The sequence below is a fragment of the Sprattus sprattus genome (assembly GCF_963457725.1).
Source record: "Sprattus sprattus genome assembly, chromosome: 9".
NCBI lineage: Eukaryota > Metazoa > Chordata > Actinopteri > Clupeiformes > Clupeidae > Sprattus > Sprattus sprattus.
The window spans coordinates 8178980-8191144 of NC_137928.1; the positions used below are offsets into that span (position 1 = coordinate 8178980).

A 12165-nucleotide genomic window follows, 5' to 3' on the forward strand; every position below is an offset into this window, starting at 1 on the left:
TTGATTCTTCGAGTGAAGCGTGCATCTATTCCTGTGCTGGTTCGTTGAGATCTTCAGAGATGGGATGTGGGTTTAGTAATCCGTGCCTTCCGTATTCTGGGACAGGTGGAGGCGTGTGGACTTCTGTATTGTATCCTGGCATTAGTCCCAAAATACAACCTTACAGAGGCTTGTTGGCTGCTGCTTTGCTGCTTTTTGTTGCTGCCATCCCAAGTAAATGTGCTAGGGTCTTGCTGTTTCGAGTTTTCCCACCTTTGTAACTTTTTTCTTATAAATGGTTTGGTTTGAATGTTACATCCAAGGATTGAGTTTGTGATGTTTACATTTTTTTATGATCCATGTGGAATCACTGTGATGTAATTAGAATTTGTTTTCGAGTTTGGGAGTATGTATTTTGTTGTGCTTGTGTTTCTTCCTTTTGGTGGTTAAAACTATCAGCAGGTCAATTGTAGATAGCCTCTTAAAGGGCTATCTTGAAGACATAAAAGCTAATAGATTCTGTGAATGTTTTCCCGTTATATGTTTGGATTAAAATAAACTATACACAGTTGTGGAATTGTGCATCATTGTTTATAGAAAATGGAATGATACAGAGATGGGAAGAAAAACGAGTAGTGTATGGAAGGTGCCTCTTATCTCCTAGTTATACGCTTATATTACAGGCCTATAGTGACAGGGAGAGAGAGGAAGGGAGCTGTCATATTGGAGCAAGTGTCAGAGAAACACAGGTGCATGCCAGTTTAGTTACCCTATTATGTCACAATGTAAGTCTATGGGAGAATGGTTTTCTTATTTTAAAAAGTATAAAGTTCAGACAACTGAAAAATGCGTAGCAGAAATGTCCTACACAGCAACATTTTGCACACAGTTCAAGCAGTTCAAGCTGAATAAATAGCAGAAAAAGGTACAAAGAAGAAAAAGAAGAAGCCGCCACCGGCTGACAGTGTAGTGCATTGCTTTGCATGCATAATAATTATCATTTTAAAAGGGATACAATTGTGGTACAAAACTGAACTTTGTCTTTGTCTCAGTGTTCAGCCATAATCATTTTACAATGTCCCAAAGATAGCTCTTCTCCTCTGAAAAGGAAAGACGAACATTACACGTGCTGCATAGCGTGTGTGACCAATAGTTGATAAGTGCTTGCCTTCTCACTTTCGGAAGAGCACTCCCATCCCCACATTCAAGAACATTCTCACCCTGAACAATGCAGCAAGCCAGCAACCATCACCCAAAACATTCCAGATCATTTAGAACCTGTTTCTGCCTAATGCAACAAGCAGTTTTTTGGGCATTTTTTAAACTGACAGCGACACTGACAGTGTTTTAGAATTTGTAACACTGACAAACAAGCTCAAAATCGTATTTGTTAAATGTTTTCCACAGTAACTAAGTATCTATATGTTGTAGACATTGTAAGGTCACCTACTTGTATCTTGATATATCCAGGCCAAAAAAACATAGTGATGAGCCTCGAGGAAAGTTTGCAGGTTGTGTGACTTTATTACCAGACCTATATACACATTTACTATCCAATACCACTGCGAGGTTGAACAATGGGACCTTTTGACTATGAACATGTGTTTTTTTTAATAACACATCAGATTTATTTTATGATACCTAAAAGGGATTGTTATAATTTTGAATCCGTTGGCCTAAAAGGTCAAAGAGAATGAAGCCATAGGGTTTACCACTTACTAGGAGTTCACTTCCCCAGTTTTGTCACTTTACCACATATTTGGAATACCCCCCCGGGACTGTGTACCAACACTGATCAGACAGCTAGAAGACCACAAGGAGCAATTTTGCTGAATTTGACAGAAAGTGTATGGAATTAGAATTGCGGTCACTGCACTTTTAATTTCCGACCAGACTTGAATGCACCACTTATAGTAATTGCAGTGGGAACTGTACTTAGCTGTATTGTACAACTGGGAAGTAGGATCTTGCCAGAAGAATTTGAAGGCTGCTTTAGTCATAAGAATACGTTGTTTCAACAATGTGAAAAAATAAACATACATGCCCACCTGTATAGACCTCTGGCAAAAATCAACAAATCACCCAAATGTCTTTGAACCAAAAATCCCTAAGATGTCATATACATCCGTAAAACATTTTAAATTGGGAAAAACCCTTAAGACTTGACATGTATTCATACTTTCTGTATGTTTATGAATAACAGAGGATGAGAGGTTATATGTAAATATAAATATTTTAATCTTCATGATGTCATATAAAGAGTACTACAGTATATCTGAAGACATACAAATACAGTGTTTTTGTCAAACCCCTGACCAAACAAAACAACAAAATCATGAACATAAAACATGTACCCCAGATATAAATACAATTTAATACCCCAACTCTGGTTGACCTCTTTTGAGGACAGAGAATGAAGATCGACACCAGGTTGTTCGCTGGCCTTCAGCAAACAAACCCCCCCAGATCCCATCCTTGGATTAAACTGCCATCGACTGAAACAGTAAACCTTATCTCAAGCAATATGCACCATTGGGAACATTATGTAAGTATTAAAAAAAAAATCCACAATAATAGAGCATGGCAAACAACACTGCAAAGTAATTTTGATTTAGAAGGGTAAACACATGGAAATAAAAGATCAAAGACTGACAGTTGGATTTGGTCCACTCTACTGTGCACAAAAAAATGCCACGCAACAGAACAGGGAACATTGCATATAAGGTACACCATATCTGACACCACATATCCAAAAAATAGAGTCCCCTTAATTAAACATTCTTCAACAGCAACATTGTTATTCATTAGTGTATAAGTTTCATGTGAACTATTCAAGTGGTAAGGCTGTAGACTTTGATGATCCACTATGACAATAATGGCTTTTAAGATTGGTCAACAGAGTAAGTGGAGAAGCTGAGTTGGATCATACACTTGCTCCACAAAGATGGCAAGTCAGGCCAAAATGCTGGTGTTTAAGGCAAAAATCTGGAAAGAAGAGACAGAAAGATATAGAAAACACACAATGAGAATGGTGATCAGATGTGGCTTGAATCACAAAGGCTTCCCCACATCTAGAGACATTCTGTACATACTTGTCTAATATATTTAATAATTATATGGCAACGACAGTACGGGCATTCTGATTGGCTAATGGGTAGTCTTTCCAGCCGCGTATTGACGTCCTCGCCGGTCTGCGGTCTGATAAGTATTGTTATTGCCCTCCAGTGTTATTATTATTATCATCATTCATTTATTTATATCTAAAATAGAGTTAAAATCCATTTCAAGAGGGGGACCCAATAATCTGTATCAGTGAACATCATTTAGTTTTGTTCTTTCTGCAATATTTCAAAAACATGGTGCAGCGTTTGGCAGCTGCCTGGAGGCACTGTTAATCTGCCAGGGATGATGGCAGACAACTAGCATTAGGGTCATTCCCATGGCTGGCAGTAATTAACGGTACGCTGGGTATACACTCACAGTCACAGCTGTAGTCTCAGTCGTCTGCTGCAGACATGCCTTTAACCGGGTCTTTAACCCGCATCTATAAAAGGGAAACAATTCCAAACAATTCAAACAAATACAAACTTCACAGGCAGTATGGTAACCTGTTGTACAGTTAATCAACCACTCAGTCTTTCTCAATAACAAATGTTTGTGGCTGAAATTATATTCATTTGTTCATTTATTTATATTTGTGCAGGGACAATGGGACACCGATGTAATGGAAAACCTATGTTGTCAATCTGTATACTGTAACTGTATCTGTAACGTTAACATTAACATTGTGAAATTAAATTACTGGCTATGAAAAAAAGGTTAAGGTCATTAAAAGTAAGTCAGCTTAATCAGGTGAACAAGATTGTTCTACAATAGTTGGATAATGAGAGTTCAACAGAGGTCATTTTGCAAACTATGAATTGCACAACATGGTGATTGGGGACTGCAATTACTTTGGCTGTAAACTGTAAAGTTTGAGTGTGATGTTAGGTCAATGTTCAAAAGGTGGTCAGAGCATGACTTTTACAATTTGAGTTTACCAGCAACCACCACCTTGGGTCTAACAATTCACAATAGTATGTTCATATTCTTCACACAGAGAGCTGTGTGGGATTGTATAACTCGTATGAACTGTATGAATTAGGATATTCAGGTATTAGTATTACCATTCCCACAGAAAATAAATGTGATGTGATTTACTCTAAATGGGAAAGATAAAAGGGCAGACAGACTGACAGAGGAATGATCTTACCAGCAGTTTGAGTAAATACAAAAGAGGCAAATCAGAGCAGTTACTTTTGATTTTCAAACTCTATACATACATCATCAAGTTCTTTTTGTGTCTCCTCCTCCATTCTTCGAATGTCATCCATCGTCAATCCTTCCCATTTATCGATCGAACAGAAAAGCTGTCTATGGAAATTAGTAAACAAGCGCTTTTCTAGCTGCAAATAAAACAAGGAAGTCATAAGATAAATTATTCACCAAAAAGACATACATTTAACACTTAACCAATTTTAACTCCTTTAAGGCTTCGTCATTGACAATAGACAGCAAACGTCTAAGTTGCTATGGACAAAAGCGTCTGCTAGATACCCAAACTACTGCTACAGCTTTAACTATATGTGATGATTTTGAGTGATTGATTATGAAATGTCAGTGACATAATGATATAACATCACTCCCAGCTCAAAAACCCCATACCTTGTGGATGAAGGCCTCCACCTTGTTCTGCAGGCCAAACCACTTGAACTTGACCGTGACCAGTTTGTATGCACACATGTGTGGACAGTCCGTCTTGGACGGGAGCTCCTTCTGCAGAGCAAAGACAAAGCACTTATGTTGAAGCTATTGTCCAAGCAATCATCGTAACCCCCTTTACACAGAAATGCTGCCATAAAACTGGACAGATAGCTGCCGTAATTTCCGAACTATTGACCACGTTTTATACATTGATTTAGAAAAATCTCTGCAACCCTGCTGTTAACACACAGGTTTGGCCTGCACATGGGACCGTTTTTTTTGTAACACACACAGGAAGTCTGCCAGGTAATCATCGTTTGCTGCAATGCCTGAAGCAACGTTTAATTACTCAAAATCAGCTCACCAAAGTGAAAGTTCAAATTGATCACAACCACTTGCAGATGGCTAAGATGCTGAGAGAAATAGTGGGACATCACTGGAGCAAGGGCTTACTCTGTTATCAATGTAGTGAATGAAGGGGAAGTAGTCCCCCCTCCTCCTTCTTGAACACATTCATTCAGGGGTTGCGATTCCTGCTGCAAGCCTTTTAGAAGCTGATCACTTATGGTACTAGGTCGCCAGGGGAATGATTAACGATTTAGTGTACATTCCCACCAACACCATAACACTAAATTAACTCTCAATAAATGGTTTTCACTGTGGATGGGAAAGATGTATTTGTGAGTTTGTCTGTGCATGCGGGAAGAAAGTGTTCTTTCGTTGAAAAAAAATCCATTCCTACTTCATACAACATTGAAAAGGCTAGCAGTGCCCGCACTGGAACTACATGGCATTTAGTGTCATGACGACGTAAAGTTAAGAAAACTGCGGTTGCGATCATACATTATATAAAATACTGTAATGTTATCTATATACCGTGCGGTTAATAGTCGGGAAAGTATGGCAAGTAAATAGGCGGTTTCCACTGCAGGAACTAGCAGGCAGTGTTAGGGCTATTAAAGAACAAAGGTTATGTCAACGTGTAGGTCTGGTAGTTCCTGCACCACAGTAGAAAATCAAACGACAAAAACGACCAAGCAATGGGCTGTTTCTGTTGAAAGTCCCACAAGTTCCTGCAGTGGAAAGGCGCCTTGTGTCTGTGTATGCTAAAAAACACCACATTAAGGATTTAAAAATTAAAAAATTGCTAAATTCTTTCAGTCATGCATTAATGGTCCATGGTCCATATTTGGTTTAGAGGTTCAATAGTATAAGAGAACATGGTTTCTATCGTTTGCCATTTTTTAAGAGATTAAAGACTAACAGCCACAAGCATGTACAAAAACACTCATAAATCAGGATCAAGCGTTCAAAGTGCTTTGCAGCAGGCAGGGACGTGCACAGGAATGCCCTGGGAAAAAGGGGCAACACATTATTTTTTGTCACCGCCACTGCCACGCCCCCGCCATCTGATCGCAAATTTTTACATTTCCTTCGGAGGGGGCAACTTCAGTGGAGGAGGGCAAACGGGCAGTTGCCCGAGCAACCTTAGCCCACTCCTGTGCACATCCCTGGCAGCAGGTGTTTTCCATCAGTGACGATGACAGAACATCAACAAGGGCAGAAGACCGCTGATGGAGCACAGAGCATCTTTGAGGGGGGATTACACTATTCCTACCTTCCAGTCAGGTCCAAGGGGGCCCCTGCCCGTCTTTTCAGACTTGAATGTGGCAGGATCTTCATCTGCTTTGTAGTCCTGAAGGGAGACAGTTCAGGATGACAGATTGAGTGAGTGTCAAAGCAAGTCAGTGGTACATCTGTGGGAAGATGCTTTGAGTGTCCTATTGGTGCAGTAAGCAAGGGAAGAGACTACAACCTATAGGGGACAACATCCCAAGTCAGTACAGTTACGATTAAACCAAATTATCTATCTCAGAATATCTAAGAAGCACAGAAATCTGTCCTGATGTATTTCAGAGCATCAAATGCATTGCAGGAAATAAAAAATAATGTGGCCTGTAGATGGGTATAACCTGCTGAACATGATCTGCTGAAGCATTGCTCTTAGCTTGATTGTTCTCTCCCTTGTACGTCGCTTTGGACAAAAGCGTCTGCTAAATGACTTAATGTTAAATGTAAATGTAAATGAAGCATAAGTCTCAAAAGTAGGAATTGACAACTGTAATTACAGCAGTTGAATATCTGGCTTCTTGAAAGTGGGAATGATCAAAATAATTGAGAGAGTTTACTGATGTAGACATCTGCAGTAGAAAGTCCATTCTTGTGACAACACTAAGCCATGTATTATACATTCTGGGGCTGGCTTAGTGTTGTCACAAGAATGGACTTTCTACTGTAGATGTCTCCATATTGTGTGCCAATGTGTTGCCAGCAGTGCTGATGCCTTTGTAGAACTCACCTTGGCATCCAACGCACTTCTGTCTGCGATGTCAATGTTGACTACTTCACACTTCTTCCATGCGTCTGCGTCCAGTCCATGCACCTAATGAAAGGAAATACATTAAATGACAATGACAAAGCAACTTATTCCTGACAGAAGGACCAAAATGTAGTTGTGTCATAAGTGTGTGTAATTATGTCATAAACTGGTAACACTAAATCTCCTTCCTTTTGCAACACTCACATTCTCCTGCTCGCCGAGGTCGGGCTTGTGCCAGGTTTCAATCATGATCAGAAAATTGTCCTTCATGTACTCATTCTGCAAACCCAACCAACAAAAGAAAACAAGTATTTCATGAAACCAGCAAGTGAATAGTGATTATTTCTCTCAAGAGAAAATAAAATAAATGTCACCTATTTTAGTAGTTTGGCATTTTTTGGACTCTCCTCTGTGTCATTTTTTATAATTATAAATAAGAAAAAAAATGCTATTGTATTCAATTCAATTAAATCATTAACAAGAAAGCCTTGATTTCCTCTTCTTGAGAATGAAGACAATGCAATGTATAATCTGGCAAAATATTTTTTTTACTGCTAGTAATTGCAAGTTTAAACAAACAAACAAACAAATGAAAAAACTTACCGTGAGCACTGTCATGATGGCCGCATGTCCAATGAAAAAAAAAAAAAAAAAACATAAATGTTATGCATTCAAGTCTCCAAAAACAATCAGTAAGATTTTCCATTGAGGCATTACTGAAGAACAAAGCATACCTGTGCGACAGTATGGGTAAGCATTCCAGGCCTTCTCATGGAGTTTCAGGGCAGAAGCTGGCGCTAGCAACCCCACAAAACTTGGTACTTTACTGCACGCAAAAGAAAGCAAGACAAAATTTAACATATGCACAAAATTGAGGACAAACGTGTGACCTCACAAAATGACCAACATCACCCTTGCAGAAGGTTTTTAACAAGTGCCTCATATAGCTAAATGATCTAAATGCAGAGAAAAAAAAAGAAAAAAAAAAACATTTATGGGCTGCAATGCCCGCTGGGACACAGGTTCGATTCCAGCCTGCTGTTGTTTCCCGATCCTCTCCCCACCTCTTCATTCCTCCTCACTTCCTGTCCAAAAACTTCACTGTCCTATCCAAATAAAGGCTCAAAAGCCCATAAATAAATATTAAAAAAGAAAAAGAAAGAAATACTTTTCTCTGCTCTCTTATAATGGAGACAAGATGCACTGTGTTCTACACTGGCCAGTATTTTCACAGTTGCTTTGCTTACCTCTGCAGATGGTAGATCTTGTGCGTGTACTGGCCCTTCTCCCCATCCTTCTCATAGGGCTCATTCTCCAGCACCTCCACCCCTTCCCCACCGCCCGTCTCATTTTTGCTGGTCTCAGCTACTGAGTAAAGCTGGGCCACCTGATACTGCAGAGGGAAAAAGAGAGAACATGCTGACCACCACTATCAACACCGTCAACAGGCACCACTTAACCTAAAGTACCATCTGTGCTCTTACGAAAGAGGAATTGCTGGTTTCAACCAGTCCCTAAAATTGCAGAACACATGCCATCTGTGAAAAGGGTGGTACCTCCTTGACAAGAAAGGCGATACAACAAGACTCACTTCTGCTCTCAACGAATGTAATGAATCACATACATTTTACATGAGCATATTGAATGAGAAATTAATCGAGGCAGCAAACACAATGAGGACACATAACACCCATCTAACATTTCCATGGGCTAGGTTACAATGGTACAGCAAGTGATGCCCCCTTTTCACAGCATCAGCAAAAGGAATTATCATCATTATCTTACTGCTAAGGCGGCCAACCCATCACGCCATCCCTCAACCATAGTTAGGGGCGGGTCAGGTAGCAGTAGCAGCAGCAGCCACTGCCAGTCTGCGTCACACAGGTGGTGAGTCATCCAGCCTGTGGGCCCAAGCCTGCTACTGACTAAACTACGTCATCAAGGCCACTTATTACACAGGTGAAACTCCCAGTCGAGCTGCATCTGAATCGAAAGGTGTCAATTATTCGGAGCGAGTTTCAGCGCCTAGCGATGCTTAGTGAGTTCTTACTGTTAGCAAGTAGTTCCATAGTTTGTCTACAAAAGGCTGCGGGGAGCAATCACCTAGAGTGTCATTACGGAGGTGGATTGGAATGTCACCTCACATGTTGGGCTCGTGCTTCCTATTACCGTTCAGAGGAAGACTGATCCATTTCAATGATAGACAGAGGCTCTAGTGGCAATATAGTAAACAGCCCAATGCATTGCAAAATGAAATATTCTGGCCCCTTTCCAAACTAGTGCATTCCTTTTAGATGTAAGGGAGTTCTTGCAACAAGCAAGAAGGGAATTCTTATACCAGGAATATCTGAGTCAGAGGGGTGGAAAGAAAAGTGAGCAAACTTTTTTAAGCTCCAATTTATGCCTGTGATTTCTCCGGCAGGGCCTATTGCACAGCTCTATATTTAGGTGAGGGGAAACTCTGTCTTGCTTTGGGTGAGTCAATCGCTGTTGGATTGAGCACACAATGTTTAACCCAGGAACTTCCCATACGCAGACAATCCCAGAACAAAAGGTCAGGAAACAAAAAATGACAAATCAGCACTTACCTCCTCAACGGATATAGGAAGGACGACTCGGCTGCAGAGAGAGAAGAGCAAGGCCTCGTTACAATATGCCAAAAATGTTACAACAGAGATGACTTATTCCGGTCTGCTCACACACAGGCTTTCAGATGTTGGTTATCAACAGCTCACAATTGTTCTCAGTGCTGTGTGGTAGACCTAGTCTTCATTCACACACGTTCAAGCTTCCTAAACTTACACCAATGTAATAGCTATAATTTTAAATATCTTAACGCCAGTTGCCCTTTATGAATTCAATTCCTAAGTGGCCCATTTGGCACATGTCATGTCAAGGTATGCGAAATGGAAGCGTGGTATGCTTTCAGAGATTTTTTCCTTGATCGGCTTTATGCGGGCTTTGAACTTAACTTAAGCCACTTTGAACATAGGCGCCTGTCAAATGACATGAAGTTAAATTCAACCATTTTTTTTATAAAACCGCTGAATCAGATGCAACTTCTGATCAATAATGTATCAAATCAAACCTAAACCACATTTAAATTATTTTGAAACAGAGGACTCCTGGAGTTGAAAGTTATTTGCCAAATTCAGCTTAGCTGAAAAGCATTGATACCTTGACAATTAGGTCTAACACTCTGAACACAACTGAACAACACCCCTGAGTTTCATTAAACCGACAATCTTGTAAGGTGAGCTGTGCGACCTGGTGCCACATTACCCGAGGAGTTTAAAGGAGTGCACAATGACAGAGATAAGACAGTCAACGATAATGCATTTTGGAAGTAACATCTGCAAGGCCAAACCAGTTAGGCCTAAGTCCACCATCCTTAACTCGACCAAAACTGTTTATTGCTCATTTAAAATGTAGGCTATTTAACAAGGTTGTGGCATAAGGTGCTTCAATTCATTCACCTGCCCGATTCAAAAGAAGCTGCCACTTGTCAATCGACAAAACCATGGATGGACTTGGCTGCCTTTAACGTTTAAGTTAAATTGTAATGGACGGCCCTTTCATTTACCATTGACTCAATAACCCAGCCAATATGTGGTACCTAATGACCTTTGAGCAAACCGACTGATTTAGCTGAAGTGTACTTTACAGTAAATCTTTCGTGTAGCAGATCTTGGACGGCAGCTGGCTGGCTTACTGTCTATCTAGCTACCTACTCACTACTTACTGTAGCTAGCCAACGTTAGCTCGACCAAGTTCAAGGTAGCCCCCCTTGTCCAGTTTACTCATTAATTACTCACGAAATAGCTGTTATGCTTCATATATAATACGTACAATCGAAAATAACTAACAACTTACTACTCCTTAATCAGCATTTTTTTGCGGTCCGTCATCGTATGCTCCATATTCACAAGTCCAGACAACGTTATGCTGCTCTCACTCGTCTTGTCTAGGCATTTTGTTCCACAGTTTCCTTTTGCCTTAAATTTACTTCCTGAAAGACATTGAAGGGGGCGAGGCGTAGTCAAGGCAACTACACCCACCACAACGTAAAACACATCAACGAAAGGCACGGCTAGCGATACCCTCGTCTTCAAATAATACCGTTTTTGTCATATTTTACGTATCTAGGTAGAATTAGTGCTTCAGTTTCGGGGTGATTTTGTGTCAGTTTTTATTGAGTAGCTTGATTAAAAATCTTGGGGAAAACGCCCAGACTGGTTCTGTGGGATAGAACGCTAGAAGTCGGATATTGTCTACCCCAGTCAAACAAGTATGTTGTGTTCTTGAACAGAACGCACCTGTTAAACAAGAACTTCAACTATCTTACCAATGCCTCCCTAAAGATCAACTCAGACACATGAACATGTCATAGTCATTGTGATTGTCAGTGCAAAGGATAGGCTTCGTCTTGCTTCTAATGATAGACCTAATGATCTTAGTCTTAGATAAACAGAAAGCCATCCCAAATCGGCTAGCTTCTTAAGTAACTGATACGGTAAAGAAACGCATAAGTAATCGAATTAGGCAAAGACTTGTTTTACTATAGGCTTCATGTCAGAGGTGGGTAGTACTGCGTTACGTTTACTCCGTAACACTTAAGATTCTTTTTTGTTTTAATTGTAGGGCTACTTTTATAAGTAGGTTTTAAAGCAGAATTATAATTTCACTCTGATGTTCAAAATGTACTTATAGGCTGCTCTGTTGCATTAGGCTACTACGTCTCGCTGCTTTAAATATAAAACAATTTGTGTGCAAACGCACACAGCTTGTAGAAACATCCACTGCTTGACCTCTTGTTCGTACGTCAACAGCGCACCTCTATCGAACGAGATCACTTAATACAACATTAGTTACTGTATGGAAATCAGTGCGGGGAAAGAGATGCATGAGGATGTGCTAATCAAATTCCAGATGCATTTGAAACCTTTCACAGTAAAAGCTGCACAGTTTTTTTAATTTGGTAGCCTAATGGAACATTATATTGAGCGCTAGCTAGTCGTGAGATTGCTATTGTATTAGTTTATTGTGTTAAAGTTAACCATAGT

The 12165-nt window shown here is 40.1% G+C and overlaps 1 protein-coding gene across 1 annotated transcript; it reads right to left on the minus strand.

The window, feature by feature from the left end:
- Positions 1–2518: 2518 nt before the first annotated feature.
- Positions 2519–10992, minus strand: pitpnaa (phosphatidylinositol transfer protein, alpha a; the record flags this gene model as incomplete). The annotated part of the gene is made up of 11 exons (XM_080844305.1): positions 2519–2964; positions 3460–3523; positions 4302–4424; positions 4684–4794; positions 6341–6418; positions 7082–7165; positions 7307–7381; positions 7820–7928; positions 8350–8495; positions 9691–9721; positions 10976–10992. 10 exons carry the CDS (start codon positions 10990–10992, stop codon positions 3476–3478), a joined length of 822 nt encoding a protein of 273 aa, XP_080700431.1. The 3' UTR covers positions 2519–2964; positions 3460–3475.
- Between the last annotated feature and the right edge of the window lie 1173 nt (positions 10993–12165).